The sequence below is a fragment of the Petaurus breviceps genome, unplaced genomic scaffold, assembly GCF_028583685.1.
Source record: "Petaurus breviceps papuanus isolate PSGF00001 unplaced genomic scaffold, PetGlider_PUasm1.0 173, whole genome shotgun sequence".
NCBI lineage: Eukaryota > Metazoa > Chordata > Mammalia > Diprotodontia > Petauridae > Petaurus > Petaurus breviceps.
In genome coordinates, this window is record NW_027185759.1 from 7,368,590 (window position 1) to 7,382,936 (window position 14,347).

At 39.7% G+C, this 14,347-nt stretch overlaps 1 protein-coding gene across 3 annotated transcripts in view; it reads right to left on the reverse strand.

The window, feature by feature from the left end:
- TPRG1 (tumor protein p63 regulated 1) overlaps nucleotides 1-14,347 on the reverse strand; it is a 169,342-nt gene that overhangs the window by 8,101 nt on the left and 146,894 nt on the right. For all 3 annotated transcript variants that reach the window (XM_069083314.1, XM_069083315.1, XM_069083313.1), the window contains exon 5: nucleotides 7,177-7,330. In XM_069083314.1, the coding sequence (XP_068939415.1) occupies nucleotides 7,177-7,330 (154 nt within the window). The remainder of the gene's footprint in view (nucleotides 1-7,176; nucleotides 7,331-14,347) is intronic.

The following is a 14,347-nucleotide window of genomic DNA, read 5'->3' on the forward strand; positions in this document are numbered from 1 at the left end:
GATTTGATAAATTGTTGGTGAGGATGGAACATAGTAAGAGCTAAAAATGTCACTATATCAAGGCTTGGATGTTGTTATTTTTAGAAAATGGAACCAGGCAGGGGAACAGGGTGGTGGGCATGGTAGTGGGTGAGATTTTCTTGCCATTAAGAGCAACTTTCAAATGAGGAGAGGCCAATATGCCACTCCATCCCTGCCCCCCTCCTCAGTCCCATTTTAGTCCAGGCCTACATTGTGAGAGGCTGGCAGAAAGCTTCCCTGTCCCAGTGCCAATGAAACCAGTGATGCTCATGCAGGCTGGGGGAATCCTCTGAGCTAAATATTTGTGGTATACAGACTACAGAATGACATCCTGCCTTCTAGCCACAAGTGAGCTTTCCAGTCTACAAAATTCCTCTATTCAGAATTGCAGAAAATATGTATTTTTGCTTTAGCACCCTAGAAGTATAGATCCAGAGATGAAAGTGTCGTTAGGAGTCATATAATCTAATTCTCATTTTACAGAGGAGGAAATTGAGGCCAAGGGATGCTAAGTGAGTTGGCCAAGCTTCCATGGGCAATTAGAGGCAGAGCCAGGTTATTCAATGTCATTTCTTCTGACTCCAAAATCAATGATCTTTGTCTACATTATGGTATGTTGCACCTCAGTTATGCCTGCTGCCTACAGTATCACATGAAGACTGCCTCCACAAAGTCTCAGACCTAGTAATCACTCAACTGGACTAGCCTGGATAGTATGAGATCATGGAGAAATTGAAGGATCCAGAGTCAGGAAGGCTTGGGTTCCAATACTGTCTGGGGTACTTATTAGCTATGAGAGCATGGTCATATCACTTTAGCTGTCTGAGCCTCAGTTTCCTCATATGTAAAATGAGATGGTTAGACTGGATGGCCTCTGAAGTCCCTTCCAGTTATAAATCTCTCATCCTAAGAAAGACAGGATGGGAAGAACATGACCATATTATTTGTAAAATCTATAGAACCAATAGCAAAACTGCCATAAAGGTTGATTTCATGAACTCTACACATTCTATGTATTTAAAATACTTATTGAATACATGAATGAATGAATGAATGAATGAATGAATGAATGAATGAATGAATGAATGGATGGATGGATGGATGGATGGATGAGTTATTGAATGAGTGATTGAATGAATGAGCTTATGGAATTGGAGAACAATCAGGGATGAAAAGGTCCACCGTGTGATAGAATGACTGGAAAGAGGGGATTTCTGAAGAATTTTTGCTAATTTTTTTTTTAGAAGTTCATAATAATGAACGTCCTTCCCCTCAGAAGATGTGATTGTACAAGCTTGCCATTAGGAGCAACTCAGTGAAGATCTCAGTGGGCAGCTTGTAATCTGCTCCAAAAGGAGGACCTCTACTCCTCTGAACAGAATGTGCTTGTGTGTATACTGAGTCTTGAACCATAAGTAGAAACTCATTGACTTGGATGCCTAATCAAGCTAAAGTAAAAAGAAAATTAATTGATTGATTGAGGGTTAAAACTGAAAGGAACAGGGCCTAGCAACTTGGGAGGGGAACATCCAAACTTCCTATAGAATACTCATGACCTGACACTTAATATTCATTTTATTTTATCCCTGCAAAGTTTTATGGGAAACTATTCTGCATGCTAAATGGCAGCACTATAACATTATTGTTAACTGCAAAAGAGAGAGGTGGAGAGGCTTAGCAGATAAAGAACTGACCTTCAAGGCAGGGAGATTTGGTTTCAATATGGCCTGTGACACCCAATAGCTATGTGAGCTGGGCAAGAAAGTTAACCCTTCAGTACCCTGAGCATTCAAGGCATTCAAGTTACAGAGGCATTAATTCAAGGCATTAAGTTACAGAGAAGATACTGCCCTGCATTGATAGAAGAAGTTTCCTCTTCAAGGATTTCCCTTTATTAGTGATATCAGAGTCACAGATCTTTCAAAGAAAGCAGAAGGTTATAAGCTCTTTGGTAACAAACAATGATCAAAAATAACGATAAGAGACTAATGGATCTCACTGTCTCAAGCCTTTTCCCTCTCTAATTCACATTCCCCTCAGCTGGCAAAGGAATTTCCCTCAAGTTCACATATGCCCATGTCACTTCCTTATTGAATAAACTCTAGGGATTCCTGGTTACCTCCGAGATCAAACAAAAGTCTCGATTTGTCTTTTACTGTCTTTCAAAAGCTGCCAGAAATGTATCAAGTCAACAACCAAAGCAACAATAAAAATCGTTGAGTCTCATTGATTCTTTAGAGAGTGTCCATTGAGAAAGACGAGAGGTCCAATTGAAAGACTGTGGATCAGTAGCAAAGATCTCAGAGTGCCTCCTCTGGAAGGTTACCTGGTGCCTACACTGGATATAGTAGAGCCTCCATACCTCTCCCATTCAAATGTAAACTCCTTGAAAGCTGATACTACTCAATCTTCTTTTTTTTTTTCTCTTTACCCCTAGCACAGTGACTGTCACACATTCAATAACTGCTTATTGCTTGAGTTTGAAGAATTACAAAGGTAATCACCAGAGGTCTAGATCAACCTATATGTGAAAAGCTATTTTACCATATCTAACAAGTAGACATCTGCTTTTCTCAATCAATGAATATTTCCCTTGATAGAAGCAGAGTACTCCCAAGATCTGAAGCCAAAAACTGCATTAAGGTCACCTCCTACACTGAAAATTATTTAATTTGAAAAATCTACAAGCCAAGACTAAAGTGGAGGGAGAGTTGGTGCACAACTTTTTATTTTTGTATGCTTGTACACTTGACACAGTCTCTGAGGCTAAGGTACAATGGAGTATATATTGATTCTTTGTTGCTTGTGATAATTTTGGCCTAACAATGAATACCAAGAAAACGGAGGTCCTCCACAAGTCAGCACCCCAACAACCCTATATGGAACCATTGGCTACAGAAAATCGAGAGACTTTGAATGCTACGTATAAGTTTAATTATTTTGGCAGCCTAAATTCTAGGAATGTCCACATAGATGAGAAGGTTGATGAATGTATCACTAGAATTAGCTCAGTGTTTGAAAGACTCCAAAGGGAAATGTGGGAGAGAAGGTCTACAGAGCTGTATTGTTGACCTCATTGTTATATGACTGGGAAACCCGGACAGCACCCTGCCAAGAAACTGAGTGGTTTCCATTTGAATTGGCTTAGGAGGATTCTAAAAATCCCCTATCAGGATAAGGGAACAGACGTTGAGGTACTTACTCAATTAAACTGCAAAGCATTCAAACTCTACTGTAAATAGTACAACTCCAATGGGCCCACCATGTTGTTTAGATCCCAAATGTGCATTTGTGTAAGAGACTATTTTACAGAGAACTCATTCAAGGAAGGCACTCACATGGCAGTCAGAAGAAACAATTCAAAGACATGCTCAAGATCTCTCTGAAGAACTTAAGTAATGATTGTGGGACATGGGAGACAATGGTATAGCATGGCATGTCCACAGAAAAGGTACTGTACTCTATAAGAAAAGCAAACGTGCAGAAGCTCAAAGGAATGTGAGATATACAAATTGAGAGCAATCCACACTCCAAATGTTCACATGGACTATGTGTGCCCAACTTGTGGCAAAGACTTCTGAGTTCAAATTGGTCTGATCAGGCACAGGAGGATGCATTGGACCTTGAACCCAACATAGGGATGGCATTATGCTCTTCTTTGAGTATGAAGGACAATAACAAACCATTCCCAAGTTCTATGCTTTATCAGCTTTCCAAGTCAGAGTAATAATGGTTTCAACAGACATTATATATATATATATACACACACACATATATATGTATATATATGATATACCCACAGTATTTATACATATATATTTGAATTAGTATATATGCATATGCTTATGTATACACATATGAATATGTGCACATATTAAGTGTATGTATATATGTATATATACTCACAATCACATATGTAAATGTGTGTATATGGCTACACACACACGTGTGTGCTCATGCATGGGCAGCTAAGTGGCACAGTGAATAGAATGCTGGGCCTGGAGTCAGGAAGACCTGAGTTTAAATCTAGCTTTAGACACTTAGTAGCTGTCTGCCTGACATTAGGCAAGTTACTCAATCTATCTGTCTCAGTTCCTCATCAGTAAAATGATAATAAAATGCAAATTGCTCCAGTAACTTTGCTAAGAAAAACCCAGATGAGGTCACAAAGAGTCACATACCACTGAGATGACTAAACAATAATATAACAAAAATGTCATGTTTCTTTTCTCTCTCTTTTCTATATGGATATATAAAGACATCTCTATATAGTGTTTTATGACTTTATATGATAAATGATGCATAAACATAGATGCATATATGTGCATACACATACTGTCTGTGTGTGTGTATGTGTGTGTACATGGGCTTTTCTTGGCCAAGATACTGGGGTGTTTTGCCATTTCCTTTTCTGCCTCATTTTATAGATGAGGGACTTGAGACAAAAACAGGGTTAAGAGACTTGCCCAGAATGACATAGCTAGTAAATATCTCAAGCCAGATTTGAATTTATGAAGATGAGTCTTCCTGATATCAATCCCAACGTTCCATCTATTTCACCACCTCACTGTCCCTCTAGATCTATATAAATGTATTTACATATAGATAGACACATGTATATAAAGAGATGAAACACTTGCCATTTTTGAGGATCAAAATATGACTCCAAATTCATTCAAATAAAGACCTATAACAATCTATAACTCTATCTTTCCCTAGCATTCTGGTCTCAGGCTTCATTAAAATTCTCATCATCTCTGAATGGAAGGGTCAAAAAAGATGGTAGATACACTTTCCCCTGCATGGACTTTGACATTTTATCAGAGGTCCAATGTCTTTTGTTTTCTGAACTTTCTCTTTGCCGACCATAAAGAAGGAAGTTAATGGGAATGAGGAGAGAAACAGTACACTTGGAGTGCAAAAAGGGGACAGAAAGGTTCTCCTTTGGAGGATTTCTGGCAGCTGAGCTCAGACTGGGCAACAGTAAAGTCATCTAACCTGACATGAATGCCCGTAGCAGCAGATTTCTCTAAAAAATCTGCCCCCCTTCTTCCCCTCTTTCAACAAAAGAGGATCAAGTTCTAACAGCTCAGGCTGCATGCATGCTGCTGGGTTGTTTGGGGTTTTTTGTTTAGCTAAGTCTCCTGCCCATACCTTCCATTGTTATTTGGGCCCCTCACTGGGGGCTCACTTCAAATGCCAACAAAGCTTCCAACTCATCAGCTCCCCTTTCACTGGCAAAGCCACCTCCTTGCTTCCTGTTGACACAGGGTGACAAGAACAGGTATTGTGCCCGGGGGTCCAAATTCCCTTGTTGGGTGAGTCCTTCCAACCCTCTGGCCACAGGCTGCTGCCACGTGCAAGCTACACAATGGAGAATATTACCCGGACCTCTATCTCCAATGAGTCAGGCCTTCACAGTCTGGGCTTGAATAGCTCTCAATCCCTATGTGATTACTTCCTGAGATTTTCAATCACAGAAAGGTGGCCCAGCAGACACATGGGCCATAGAAGATCTGTTGTAGGAAGGTGAACAAATGCTTTGGGATCCAATTTTAAATCAAGAGCTAGCGTAGTATTATGGAAAGAGCACACACGTAGCTTTAGAATCAAAACCATTCCACTATACCTTCATCTGAAAAAAGGGGATGGGTACACTTGTACCATGCTCCTTAAAGGGTTACATTGAGGATCCATGGGAAAAATGGAAGGGAAGAGCTCCATTTGGTTTAGATGTCGGATTACATCAGGATGGGGAATCCCCAGAATAGAAAGTGCTTCCCCCAAAGCAGATAATGAGTTCTTCAGTGTTATCAACAACCCCAGTGGTCTTTCTTGGAGAGCCACTTGGGGCTTGGAGGACTTAAGGAAATGACCACTTGGCACTTAGCTCGTATAGATCAAAGGCAGGGACTTCTGAAACCAACTCTTCTTGAATCCGAGGGGCACATGGGCTTAGATGCAGCTCACACTCATTTATCACATCCCTCTACTTTGGAAAGTCTCTAGAAATGCATCACATGAACTAAAAAGAAAAGAATGATCAGAAATAGTTAGATCTCATTTATCATATATAGCATCCATGAAGAAAGATCCACAGCCCAAAGGAAAGAATACTAAGCTACGAAATAAAAAGACTTGGATACTGGCCCTGGAACTGCCATTTACTGGAGGTTTGGCTTGGGATGAGTTAGTGGAAGGATAGGCACATTAAAGACCTTGCTAGGGGAGCTGTGAAATGGTATAGCCATTTTTGGAAAATAATTTGCAATGATGCAACTAAAATGATTAAAATGTTCATACCTTTTCAATCACTGATTGTATTTTTAGGGTTATACTCCAAAGAAGCCACTGATTCGGGGAAAAAAATCTCCATAAACTCCAAGAGATTTACAACAGGACTTTTTATGATAGGTGACAATTGTAAACAAAGAACATACTAAATGGTTGAGAAATGGCTAAATAGATTATGACATGTAAATCTAATGAATATCACTGTGCTGTAAGAAATGCTGCATGTGATGGAAGCAGAGAAGCCTAGAAAGAGCTACTGAACTGCTATAAAGTCAACAGAGTCAAGAAAACAGTATACATGATGACTACAACCATGGATATGAAAAGAACATCCATCTACCAACAAATCAAAAATAGATGTAACAAAGGTATAGAGATCAAACAGGACAGAAATAAAGAGAGATGATAAGACATTGCCAATCGTCCCTTCATCATGGAGGAAGGTCCACATCTCTTCAACCTTGCAGATAATTTTTGAATTTTTTGAATTCACCAATCAGTTGTTCTCAATCTTTTTTTCCTCTCTAAAAATACTATTTTTCCTATAGCTTGGCTCTCTGGGAGGGAGAAGGAAGCAATAAGCATGTTGGGGAAAAGTATGTTGATGTAAGAAACAGAAAAGAGTGTTTGTTTGGTTTTTTTTTAATACAGACACCAGTTTAAGTATCCATGGTCCAGTTCAAATCCTCATTCTACTGTTTGGGAAACTGAAATCCACCTAGAGGAAAGGGTATCTCTAAGGTCAAATAGGCTTTAAGTAGTATGCTCAAGGTAGCCCAACACAAATTAAAAATCTGAATATAGTCCATCATCTACTGCTTCTAACATCTATATCTTTGGACCATCCAAAGCCATACATACCTTACAAATGTCACTGAACTTCTCACTGCTGTTCTTCATGGGGTGCTCTGTAAAAGTAGCATAAGGAACTTCTGTGGACCAAGGGTTCCAGCGCGATAAGATGGGATGCTCCTTGCTCTCTCCCCAAGAGACACGGATGCCTTCACCCTGCCTCCTGAACAATGAATGGCTCAGCATCAGACTTAGGACACAACCAAAGAACAGCAATTCAAAGTGAAGTTTCTAGGACATAGGTGCCCCTGGCTAGGGAGAAATTCCTCCAATTACACATACAAATAATAATGAAAACTAATATTTATGCAAGAATTGAATGTTTGTAAAACTCTTTATAAACATTGTTTTATCTGATCCCCAAACAAACCTGTGAGGTAAATGTTATTACTATCCCTCTTCTGCAGATAAGAAAAGTGAATTGAAAGAGATTAAGTTGCTTGTCCAGGCTTACATAGTTAGCAAGTATTCAAAGCAGGATTCAAACTCCAATTCCTGACTTCTAGAACAGCAATCCATCCGTGGCATTGCTAACCTCCCCCATTCCACCCAAAGTACCCATTCTCCAGTCCAGCAATACTTTTCTTAGAAGCTCAGGTGACATCAATAACAACTCTTGTGGGACTCAGCCTTCTAAACTCTCTGAAATGGGATATTCTGAAAGTGAATTTCAGGAAAGTCCTCGAGCTTGGAGCATGATACACACATGTAATGTTATGTGAAGGAGAGATAGATTGACAGAAAGCTAAGCCTGATTGAGATATCTGGAATTTTTTCCAATAAGTTTTCTTCCCTCTCCCTTTGCAATCCTCTAGTCACTGTAAATAGGATCCTGGAAAACAGAAGAGAACCTGGGAATGCATAGCTTGGAGACCAGGATTTAGAAAGTGAAGATTAACCTCCTTCAAATATTTGGAGTTGTTTCAAGAAGAAGAGATTATATAAATTCCATTTAGCCTAAGGGCATAGAATTGGTGCTGATGGTCAGCAGTTACAAAGGGCGGGGGGAGAACCAAGATGGAGGAGTAGAAACAGGACTTCCATGCAACTCTTCCTTCCACCTCCTCAAATTCATTTAAAAATGACTGTGGGGGCAGCCAGGTGGCTCATCGAGTAAGAGCACCGGCTCCAGTGTCGGCATGACCTGGGGATCAAATTCAGGCTCAGATACTTAGCACCACACCCAGAAATAACTGTCCATGTAAACTTGAGCAAGTTACTTAACACTGATTGCTTTAAAAAAAATGACTCTGAACAAACTTTGGAGCTACAGAACCCAAAAAATGACAGAGAGAAGCTAACCTCAAGCTGAAGACATCCTGGCAGGCTGGCAGGAAGGGGCCAGTGCAGTGCTCTGGGAGCCCAGCACAGCACCGCATGAGCCCAAGGTTTTAGCCTCAAGGTGGCCACAACCAGCCACCATCAGGAGGGACTTCAGATCACCAACAGCTGTGGCAGTTTCCAGAATTATAAACCCAAAGTTGTTAAGGAAAAAGTGAGAGGTCAGTGCAGTGTGGACTTTGGGAACAGGGAGTTTGGGAGTGCAGTCCGGACTTTGCCCCATGGAGGGAGAAGCAGCTGAGGCTTGGCAGCCTTGCAATCACTACAGCATGGCTGTTTCAGAGCTCTTGGCCTGCAGATTGTAGGGGGACCAAGTGACCAGTCTGAGGGGTAATCACTTTGGCTTTAACCTGCTTAGATCTGGATCACTCTCTGTGGTGGGAGGTCTTGGGGCATGTCACCAGTTTGCCAGAGCATGTGGAAGCTTCAGAGAGGGCACCCAACTAATAGTTCTGGGAGCTGAGAAAACCCCAGCAATTTGGGACAAAGTTCCCCTCTCTGCAAGTAGAGTTCTACTGTGGCAAAAAAAACAAAACAAAACTCAAAATTCAAGTAATTGAGTGGCAACATGAGCAAGCAAAGCCAGCAAAGAAAGCATAGCAATATGACTTTACACACCTACTTTGGGCACAAAAAGAATCAAAGAATGGAACAGGAGGAAGACAGCTAAGTTAGGACTCCTGCACTAAAAGCTTCCAAGAAAAATCTGGTGGTAGACCATAGGGAATCTTAAGAAGGATTTTGTAAACCAAATAAGAGAAGTGGAGGAAAAATTGTTATGATAAATTAGAATGAAGCAAGAAAATTATGAAATGAGAGTCAACAACTTAACTGAGGAAAATAACACCTTAAAAATAGAGTAACTCAAATGGCAAAAGAAGCTCAAAAAGGAAATGAGGACAAGAATGACTTAAAAAACCGAATTCACCAAATAGAAAAAGAATCTCAAAAGCTCACGGAAGAAAATAATTCCTTCAGGGTTATATTGAAACAAATGGAAGCTAATTACTTTATGAGAAATCATGGTACTATTAAACAGATCCCAACAAATGGAAAAATAAAAGGCAATGTGAAATATCTTATTGGAAAAACCACTGATATGGAAAATAGATCCAAAGAGAGAGAATTTAAAAATTATTGGAATACCTGAAAGCCATGATCAAAAAAAGAACCCAGAAATCATCATTCAAGAAATTCTCAAGGAAAATTGCATTAATGTTTTAGAACCACAGAGCAAAATAGAGGTTGAAAGAATCCACCTATCACCTCCTGAAAAAGATCCCCAAAATAAAACTCCTGGGAATATTATAGCCAGGTCCTGGAGTTTCCAGATCAAGGAGAAAATATTACAAGCAGTCAGGAAGAAACAATTCCAATATTTTGAAAATACAATTAGTATAACAAATGATCTAGCAGCTTCTACACTGAGGGATGGAAGGGCTTAGAATATGATATTCTGGAGGTTAAAGGAGCTGGGATTAAAACCAAGAATCACCTACCCAGCAAAACTGAGTAACATGCTCCAAGGGAAAATATGGTTATTCAGTGGAATAGAGGACTTTCAAGCCTTCTAGATGAAAAAAACAGAGTCGGAATAGAAAATTTGACATTAAGATACAAGAAGCAAGAGAAGCATGAGAAGGTAAAAATGGAAAAGATTTATATATATGGGATTTAACAAATTTTTACTATTTACATTCCTACATGGAAAAATAATATTTGTAACTTATGAAACTTTTATCAATATGAGGATAGTGGAAGGGAATACAAATGTGTTAGTGTATATATAAATATATATATATATATATATTCACACATACATATATACATATGCATGTATACTTACATATATGTCTATATAGGAGGGTATATGGGTATAAGAATACATATGTGATTTTGTGTATGTATGTGTACAGGTCTACATAGACAGAGGGCACAGGACCAAATGAATAGGGAGGGATGATACTTAAAAGGTGAAATAAAGAGGTGACAGAGGAATATAATAAGAGGAGATGGGGAGAGAAAGAATGGGATAAATTATCTCATATAGAAAAGGCAAAGTAAAACTGTTACAATGGAGGGGAAGAACAGGAAGGCAAATGGGAATGAATCAACCTTATTGTCATTGAATTTGGCTTAGGGAGGGAATGACATACACATTAAATAGAATTTCTCACTATACAGGAGAGCAGGGGGGAAGAGGATGAGAGAGGGGATAATGGAAGGGAGGCCAGGCTAGGGGGAGGGAAATTGGAAGCACCCACTTTTGAAAAGGGACAGTATAAAAGTACAGAATAGGACAAGTGGGGCGGTTGGATAGTATTGAAGGAAGTATAGTCAGTCTTTCACAATATATTCACTATGGAAATGTTTTGCATAGCTACATATGTACAGCCTATATTGAATTGCTTATCTTCCCAGTAAGTGTGGGTGATGATGGAGGAAGGGAAAGAATATGGAATTCAAACTTTTAAAATCAAATGTTACACACACACGCATATATATATATGCATGTGTGTGTATGTATGTATATGTATACACACACACTATTATTACTATTACTTTAAATGCAACTGGAAAATACAGGCACTGGGACATAGAGATCCACCATGCCCTACTGGAAAGTCAGAGTGGGGATGGGGGAAGATATGGGAGATGGCAAATTGGGGGAGGGGATATTCAGTAGCATTGCTATTTTGGGGTGGTTGGTAGGGGAAAAATGGGGAGAAAATTTGTAACTCAAAATCTTGTGGAAATGAATGATGTAAATTAAAAATAAATATAAAATTTAATTTAAAAAAATAAGTTACAAAGGGAAAAATTTGGGTCAAATAAGGGAACTCTTCACAACAATTACAATAGAGCTGTCTAAAGATGGACAGGAAGCTTCGGGTGGGGGGGGGAGATAAGAAAAAAATGTGTTTCTTTAGAACAAGTTCTATTTGAAGGCAGAAGACCCAGATTCTAAACTTGGCTTTGTGGTTTAACTCTTATTGTGACTTTGGGTAAAACACATCCCTAGTCATCAGTTTCCTAAGTTTCCTGGTTTGGTAAAATGAGGGATCATTGATCTTCAAATTTTCTTTCAATTCTACAACAATTAATGTAGTCATTCAAGTTGAGACTGAATGACCAACCGCTTCTCAGGAATGGTTGAGAGAGGAATGCAGTTCACATTGACCTTAGAAGTTCCTTAGTGTTCTTTGATACTGATTCCGATGAAGATGCCATGATCCCATTGTTTACAGAGTTCATGATCAAGACTGTCAGAACTAATTGCACATTTATATTTAGTGTCTCTTCCAGGAAAGGGGTATTTGATTCCATTTCATTCAACAAGTATGTGAATAAGAGTATGGTAGATCAAAACCTGCCCTGAAGGAAGAGATACTTGGTTTCAAGCTTTAACTCTAACACATTCTACTTCTGTGATTCCAGGCAAGTCACTGACACTTTCAGATGGAGATTGATGGGAACTAAAGAGATAAATTTGTGACCAACAACATTTTCCACATTTTCTAAGAGGAAAGATATTCTTGAATTTGCTGCAGCTGTTATATGCAAAGTACTTTGTCTTTTTTTTCTGCCCCAAATACAGTTCAAAATCCACTTCTTGATGGATGCTATTGGCCTGGTCTTTTCACTTTTGGCATTCCCCAATCCCCACAGATAAGTCTCATGCACAGAAACCATCTGCATTGACATCTTTAAGTGACATCAGCTTTCTGTGTTGTATTATTCCATTTCATTTACTTATCAAAGACATTGAAAAGGAGTAAGAGGGGATGGCAACTAATTGGACAAAGTGTAAAACAGAGAGGAAAGAATCAAGGCAGCCAAACTTTAGAATCCAAATGTCCTGTAGGATAAGGTGGTCATTGCCCAAAATGGGAACCTCAGGAAGGATAGCAAGATGTGTGCTAGTAGAGCTTTGGTTTGGCACAGACTTTGAATTTCAGATGATGACAAGAAGGTAGAAAAGCCCACTTGCCTTTTGGAAGATGGAGACTGAGCCTTAGGGGAGGAAGCAGAGATAGAGATGTCTCTTTAGAAATGATCTTCGTTGGGTGAGAATTGAAATCCTAGCAATAAATTAATCTTAGGGAGGAAACTGTAGAAGAGGAACAGAACAATGCAGATACAATGCCTGAACTTTGGAAAATTCCCAGCTCCACATGGAATGTAAAAGGGAAAAAAAGAATCGAGAAAGGAGTCAGAATCAAGATGGTTAATAGGGATAGGAGGAGCACTGAATACTCAAAGGAGGGACATAGCTACCAGTTGCGATGAGTTGGGATGAAAGCCATATCCCGTAGAGAGGTACAGTAGGATGAGAATTTATGGAGTGAAAGCTTCTGTGTTTGGCAATGACTTTGGATTTGGTGACCTTCCTGAATCACTGTTGATTCATCTTGCTTCACGAAAGCTGCTTTGGGTAGACTGCTCTAATTCCTCCTTTGGATAAATCCAGACTGGTAAAATTCCATTCTTTTCAATTCAACAAGTACACCTTAAATGTCTACTGTATGGCAAGCACCAAGCTCACTTGGCACTGGGCATACCAAGCTGCCAATGAAACAACGCCTGTGCCCAAAAAGCTTGAGTTTTGTTTGGAAGTTGGGGGTGGGGTGGAGCAGATACACTGAGTAAGCGGGATATAGTATAAGAAAAATAACAGAAGTGGGAAAGAACTGCAAAAATTAGGAAAATCAGGGAATCAAGGGAAGTTTTGCCAAGGAGGAGATGGAGCTGAGCCTTGGAGGAAGACAAGGGCTTTGGAAGTTGTATATAAGGAGTGAGCATGGTCCGGGTATGGAAGACAGATTGTGTGAATGCAGAGATGTGGACAATGGAATGTCAGGCTATTCCACTGGTAAAGCAAGATTGGGCTTACCCCTTCTTTTGCCACTTCTATTATTGGTATTATTGTTATCACATACCCAGCACAGACCTCAAAGGCCCAGGTGTACTGGGCGTGGTCCATTCAGCTTTGTCAGAGAGATTCCTTTGATACATGGGAGCTGGATTGGTAGCAGGATTGTGGGGGGTAGGGGTGGGAGACACTGAGTAATATGACTAGAATGTCGCTAGGTTTTACTCTTGGCATCCATCTGTCAGAAGCTGTGGTCTGCGGTTTTAGCCCTCTCTGGATGGAGAGATGCCTGAAGGTTAATCCAAGCTCATGGGCTTTGCACCCAACTGGGGCTAAAACAAAAAGCATGAAACTTTAGACATCCCAATCAAGTATCATGGAGGTCTCATTTCTCTTGGAAACCAAATCCTGGGATTTCTGGAGTTAAAAGCCTAAGCTTAATGGTGATGCCAGCCCAAAGCTGGCACTTCCTGAGTTTGTCAATTTGGGGAATGGAGGTTTTCTGGTTTCTCAAAATGCAAGCCAATTTCTGCATGTGTGCAGAGTAAACCACAAACTCATCCATACATACACATAACACACACACTGAGCACACACTTAAGAGTGTACAAGACATGATTTGGCTACTTTGTGCAATAAAGAATGAAGGAGAGCACTTGGCATGAGCTCCCACCCTGTTCTCAGATTTTGACAATTATTTTTGAAAGCTGAAACCCCATCATTTTTGTACTTAATCCTTTGAGGGGAAAGAAAGAAAGAAGCAAAAAAAGTTCTAAAAAAAATCTTGCATACCTCTAAAGTCTCCTTCCTCCCTCCCACCTCCTCAGGTGTTGATGACATTTCTAAACCTCCTACATTAAACTGTTTTTTTCTTCCTTTTCTTTCTTTCTTTCTTTCTTTCTTTCTTTCTTTCTTTCTTTCTTTCTTTCTTTCTTTCTTTCTTTCTTTCTTTCTTTCTTTCTTTCT